Raw genomic sequence first — 6,380 nt, forward strand, 5'->3', positions numbered from 1 at the left:
TGGGTGATACATGGTAATTAGTTGCTAAATAACAAAAATAAAATACATTTTATTTTTAGTTTGAGTGGACTCATCGTAATCGGGAAATTATATAGACTTTAGAATCTGGAAAAAATGCAATTACCCACACAACTGCAGCACGATGAACTTTGGCTATCACAGCACGCGAAACTGTACCCGAGGCTACAGTGAAGCACAGACGCGCCCTTCGAGGGGCGTTCTGCTCGCATCACCCAACAGTGGGCAGCAATAGGGATTCGTGCAGTGTGCTGGTAGCCCGCTTCTGGGCGACGTAAGCAAAATGTTGCCTTGAGTTTCAGCAGCATCTCAGTTTCAGTTTCGCGTGCTCAGACAGCCTAAATTCATCACGCCACAGTTCTGCGAGTAATTGTATTTTTCCAGATCCAAAAGTTCACATGTCTTGTGCAGAGAGCCTTGCTTTAATTTCCTGGTTACAATGAGTCTGCTGAAACTAAAAGTAAGATATATTAGATTGTTAATTAGCAACTAATTACCAGATATCAGCCATCCACCCATGGTCGGCACCACTGACAGCATTGCTGTCTTCTAACGAGCCGTCCTTGTACTTCAGAACGGCTATTTTTAAATATTACGTAAATTCTTTGTAGAAACACCAGTATATGTAGTATATAAGCGACTAGCTTTCACTCGGATGAGGCATTGGCAACACATGTACAAAAAATAAACGAGCTAAAGATACTACAGCCTGCCAGCAGATTCATAAAGGTTAAGCAAAGGCTGCCGGTATTCATGACAATGTAACAGTACTTCAGCCTGATAATTGTTCCACGCAACATTGTTTTACAATCCAAAACTTGTAAAAACCTTGTAAAACCTTATAAAAATTGGATACTCTGTTGCGTTTTGACTAGTATGTCAGGCCTCAGCTGCTAAGTTATACATAATAAACATAAAACATAGTTCATAAAAGGACAGTCAAACCACAAAAACTTTCACTTGTATTGCAACACATGCGCAAAATATAAAATATTGACCAAGCAGCATGTTACGAAAAGTTGAGCACTGGCTGCCAGTGTTGATGTGCCCTATAAGGGAATACAAACGTTAACAGTTGTATCATGCAGTACTTATAAGCTGGGACATTGTTCCCTGGCTGGCAAATAGGTTTCATAAACAAACTATGTTAAGGAAGAGCAAGCAAGCTATAATCTTTGTATAAAACTGCTGACAATTGTTTCACACACATTAATGTTAAGGCAGACCTCATTAGAACTAGACGTATTGTAATCTTCTTTTCAGCACATAGCAACACCCAGCAACGTTTTCGATAAGTACGTGCAGACTACAGTACACCACGTTTGTTTTTTGCTGACCTACACTTGGGCACTATTACATTGTCTGTCAAGTCATCAGAACAAAAAAAGGTGCAGTCTATAGGTGGTTGGCACAAGCAGCGGAAGAAGTTACTGGATCATGCTATTATCGTGATCAAAAAGAAAGAAAATGATACATTAAAAATTGCACAAAACTATTGCTCAAGCTATTGCACAAAATTGTCAGGCTAGCATTCGTATGGTAACGTACATGAACCTCGGTGTCGCATTGCCTGCACAACTCTGTTCACAAACTTTGTAACAACCACTTGGCATTATTACATTCAAACCAAAAAACAATCGTTCCAGTACTGCACTGGTGCTGAAGTATTTAGGCCCATATACTATGTTCAATACAAAAAATGCACTCATGATTGCGATGACCCCTTCCTCCGCATTTTTGACCATGAACAGCCGCTCCTTGTCGACACAGAGGTGGAGAAACTCTGCCTGTTCCAGGTTGTGGCCAGAATACACCACACAGGGGGTGAGTGGAACCCTCTCGTCCTGCAATGACAACAAAGAAAGCTTACTGATCATGAAAGTATATTAATGCTTTTGTGTAAGCACAATATAAAGGGGTTGCTATGCTTGTCACGGAGCGGCATATTTTCGAGAGATTTCGAGTGGTTTTGACGCCAATTAACGGCCGGCCAAAAAAAAACGTCGTGTCCTCACTGTGCGGCGTATAATTTCGAGAAGGCGACAGGCCGATTAACGGGCGTCAAAAATGTCGTGGCCCCACGGGGTGGCATCTCGTTTCGAGACATCGACACGCCGATTAACGGACCTAGAGGTGTGCGTCCGTGTGGTGCATGCAGTGCCGGGGCTCGACCTTGGAGAGAGGGCAATCTACCATCCTTCGTCCATGCTGAAAGGGGCACGGCCAAGACTTTTGGGGGGAGTCATGAATTAATTAGGTGAACTCTGCATACCGGCAGTTCCCCTACATAGGGAACTAGAGAAAGGAGAGGCTATTTAAGTGCACGTTTTGGTCCCAGCTAATTAGTCTAGAAGCTGAACCTATGTGCTGCTGAGAAGCCATCAGGGGGCTAGTGCCAGTCCAGTATCTCCTGGGCTGCCTGGCCACGTCGGAATTCCGAGGAACTAGTTGACGAACGAGACTACAAACCAACGTCTGCAACGAAGCTCACGGTAGATCGCCTTAAGTTAGCTCAACCTGCTTAAGAGAAGACGTCAAATCTAGACTCCCGGGAAATCCAGCCCAGCAATTGCAGCCACCTCAGCAAGATCGGCCCGCCAGCATTCTTCCGGAAAGCTTCGCGCGCCGACTTCACGGTTTATGGTCTTGCTGCTGCCCGGCCACGCGTATGACATCGTTGTTTTCTTTTGAACATTATTTTAGTGAAATGCTGTTATGTGTTATTCTTGTATATTTGATCCGCGCCCTGTTTCATATGTATATGTATTGTTAATTGCTCATCACATTTCTCCGTCATCATTGTGTTTCGGGGCGCTATAACGTAAAAAGATTCCAAACTGTTTTGATTCCAATTTCTGCAATCAGCCTCCACGATTGGTCAAAACATTTTCAAGCCACTCCCAACTTCGCCTGTCTGTCACGTCACGTCACGAAAACCGCGACAGCTCCCCATCTGATATAACGTGTACACACTGATTATGCATGATTAAACCGCACAAAAGAAAAATAATCATTCCTGATTCGACGCCTTTTCACCATTAGCCCTCTGCTATTATCCAATGTTTTCTGGATACGCCCACTTCGCCTATCTGTCACGCGACCTCACAAAACTGCGAAAACTCACCACGTCAAAGTGACGTGTATGCGAAAAAAATGAATTATGCCGAATAAAACGGAAAATTTCTCTTAATAGCCACAGACTGCCCCATTCCGAAAGGAATAAAAGATGGCTGCCCGCGGATCACTCAGGCTCTCGCTACTCGTACCTGCCGGTGAGCATGTAATTATTTGCGCATGATAAACATTTTTGTGTATGAGTAAAACGTTATCGAGCCTTTTCGCCATGCATACAACATCGCTCTGCCAACTCTTCCTTGCTGAGGATCCGTTTTAGCGGCATTCTTATTCTTCCATTGCACGCTGCCGCGATTTTCGACCAGCCACCGCAAGCTAAGTAAGGCGAAGCGGACCAATCGGAGAAGCTGGCACCACCCTCTTCATGCGGTTATCTATTTTCACTGTGCTGGCTCGGCCCCATCGAAACCCTCTCCACTAGAGCGTGCTCCTCTTGTCAGCCAATTAGATAAGAAAAACCGCTGAGTATAAGCAATGTTATTGGTTTTCAAAGCGAACAAAGGTGACCTCCTATAAACGAGGAGAGTGCTTGATTGAGTTGTTCAGACAACGCCGCCGGTCACCGCCCGATGCTTGCATCGGTGGTTATGTAAATTTGACATCAGGAGTTTGCAATCAAAACTGTTTGGAATCATTTTATGTTATAGCACCCCAGGTGTGTTTGTATTGTGTCTTTTTTATTATTTTATTTTATTAATTGTGTATACTTATCTGGCGATAAATATCTGTCTTTTTTTGTTTACTCCCGACTCTGACTCTTCACTCTACTTCCGCTTGAGTACGGAAGACCAACCGGCTTGTATACCCCATCGATTGACTTCACGCCGACGATGAACGGGTGACAGCTATGACACTTATGCAAGCAAGTATAATGCCATGCAGCCTTAAGTGCAAACAATGTAGGCTGTAGAGAAGCTTAACACAACCCAGCATTATTCGAATAACCTGTGTAATCCAAGCAAGGTCATTTTTGCAGCATAGATGCGCCTCACATCGAGTGCAAGAGCAGTTCAAAATTGTTCGTTTGTTCATCCTTACGTTTTGTATATTGACTTATGATTTAATTGCTGTTTTTTATTATTTATACATGTATTGTTGTTGTTCTTCCTAATATGTACAGCACTTATTAATGATTATATCGACCCCCCCCCCCCATGTAATACACTCTCTGTGAGGGCCTTTACCGGTAGCATGAATAAATAAAAATGAATAAATAGCTGGTGAAATTAGGTAGCATGTTCACATTAAAAAAAAGGCATCTGGATCTTTATACAGTTGCCAAACTGTTTCTACGATTGAAGCCATTTGAGGAATTACAGCATTGTTTAGATCCGATTTCATTAACAAAAATGTGAAGGAACATACGTCCTCATGTACAAATAGCGCTGGCAGTGCTGGTTGTTCCTTCCCATTTGAAGCAATTGTCCTCAGAGTTGCAACAGCAAGGAGGTCTGTAAACAGATGACAATTCGTGTTAGCTTCAATGATCACACAGATATGTGCAATACAATTGCACAAAATTCTTGTTCTTTTTTACTTGTAAAACCTCTGTTTACCCTTTGATTCAACAATATCTTTGTTTTATAAAAGTGCTGAATATAGCAATCACAAACCAAGAGGTTATAATCGTCACACAGAAAATTTCGATCGCGATCGAGGGGACCGCACTACCATGTAGATCAAACGTGGTAAATTCCTCGTTGGCGTAACCTATTCTCCGCGCACAGGCGCGGTATTTCGGACAGCCATTCCCGCGCCTGCGGGTCAGCCATGCCAGATTATACCTTTCTCACGCCTTACGGCGCTCTACCTTAAAAATACCATCACTGATTTTCCCGGGGGAGCAGTTTAGGCATTTTCTTTGAGTTAATATGTTTTGAAAAGTCACGGAGAGCATACGGAACGACCAACCGGCTTGTATACCCCGTCGATTGACTTCGCGCCGACGACGAACGGGTGACAGCTGTGACACTTATGCAAGCAAGTATAATGTCATGCAGAGTTAACTGCAAACAATTTAGGCTGCAGAGAAGCTTAACACATACGAAAAGGCTGGCATGAGCGAAAATACTGCTCCAGGACAGTAGCCCCGGTCTCCACTACGGCCCCTACTGCTCCCCCGGGAAAATCAGTGATGTTATTTTGAAGGTAGAGGCGCGAGAAAGCTATATAATCCGGCATGACTGATACAGCACGAGCGCCGCAGGCGTGAGTATGTCCATCCGAGGTAACGCGCCCGTGCGAGAATAGGTGACGCCAACGAATAATCTACCCCGAACGTAATCCTTTTTCCCATTCACGCGTCCTTTTTGCCGTAAGACGCCGTTTACTGGCATTTTCTAAACAATATTTCTGATCGCGACGCCGGCTTACCACATACAAACAAGATGACAACGGGCTTACCTCGTGAGCAAGTTACGAGCACGTAGACTGTTGAACATCCGTTGAGGGGGTAGCGCTGAGCCAACACGGCTGAGCTTAGCGCTACCGCTGAGGGCAGGCTTTCCGTATCCAAGCATGCACATACGTGCACCTGAACACACGACTTCTTCGATGCCATTGCGTGCAGAGTTTTGTAGACGAAGTGAAACACATTCAGCACAAATATCCCCGCGCTATGACGGCACACCACGACCACACACGCGCACGTCACACAGCGACAAATTCGGAACTTCGCCATTTTGAACATGCCGAGAGTCAACCAGCGTAACCATCCATCGCTTCTGTTCTTCGCTCCCGTTGCGTCAATCTCTGTTCCTTGGGGCCTTGCTCCACTCTTGAGTACAAATCAAGACATATTTACGGTGAACTAACAATCTGCACAACATAAAACGATAAAAGCCGACTGACTACACATTCGCAGCTGCATCACCGCTTGTTAGATCCTTCGAGACTGGAGGCGCAGCGCACGGTGCCACCTGGTGCCGCGCTCGGTGAGCACGGAGAACAAATCAGATTCGGTTTCGTTTTCCAGTTTATGCTGTAGTTGCTGGAACTGTAAAATTATTACTCGACAAATTATTTAACTCTGAAAGAGGATAACGCTTCCTCTTCGACAAGGTAGTGCAGTTTGTTCAAAGAGATAGAAAAAGCAAGGAGAGGAAAGGCAAGCAAGTCAACCAGACAAGCGTCCGATTTCCTACTGGGGATGGCAAACCCCAGTGCCTCTGTGTTGCAATGCAGTGCACTGCAATCTATCTAGTGTAGTGCTAATTTGGGGTGGTTGG

At 44.5% G+C, this 6,380-nt stretch overlaps 1 protein-coding gene across 1 annotated transcript; it reads right to left on the minus strand.

Moving 5' to 3' along the window:
* Positions 1–440: 440 nt before the first annotated feature.
* LOC125944635 (uncharacterized) lies at positions 441–6,018 on the minus strand. The gene is made up of 3 exons (XM_049665173.1): positions 5,557–6,018; positions 4,519–4,604; positions 441–1,862 (listed from the first exon to the last, which is right to left on the minus strand). Exons 1-3 carry the CDS (start codon positions 5,840–5,842, stop codon positions 1,539–1,541), a joined length of 696 nt encoding a protein of 231 aa, XP_049521130.1. The 5' UTR covers positions 5,843–6,018; the 3' UTR covers positions 441–1,538.
* Positions 6,019–6,380: the final 362 nt, after the last annotated feature.

Source organism: Dermacentor silvarum, chromosome 4 (assembly GCF_013339745.2).
Source record: "Dermacentor silvarum isolate Dsil-2018 chromosome 4, BIME_Dsil_1.4, whole genome shotgun sequence".
Lineage (NCBI taxonomy): Eukaryota > Metazoa > Arthropoda > Arachnida > Ixodida > Ixodidae > Dermacentor > Dermacentor silvarum.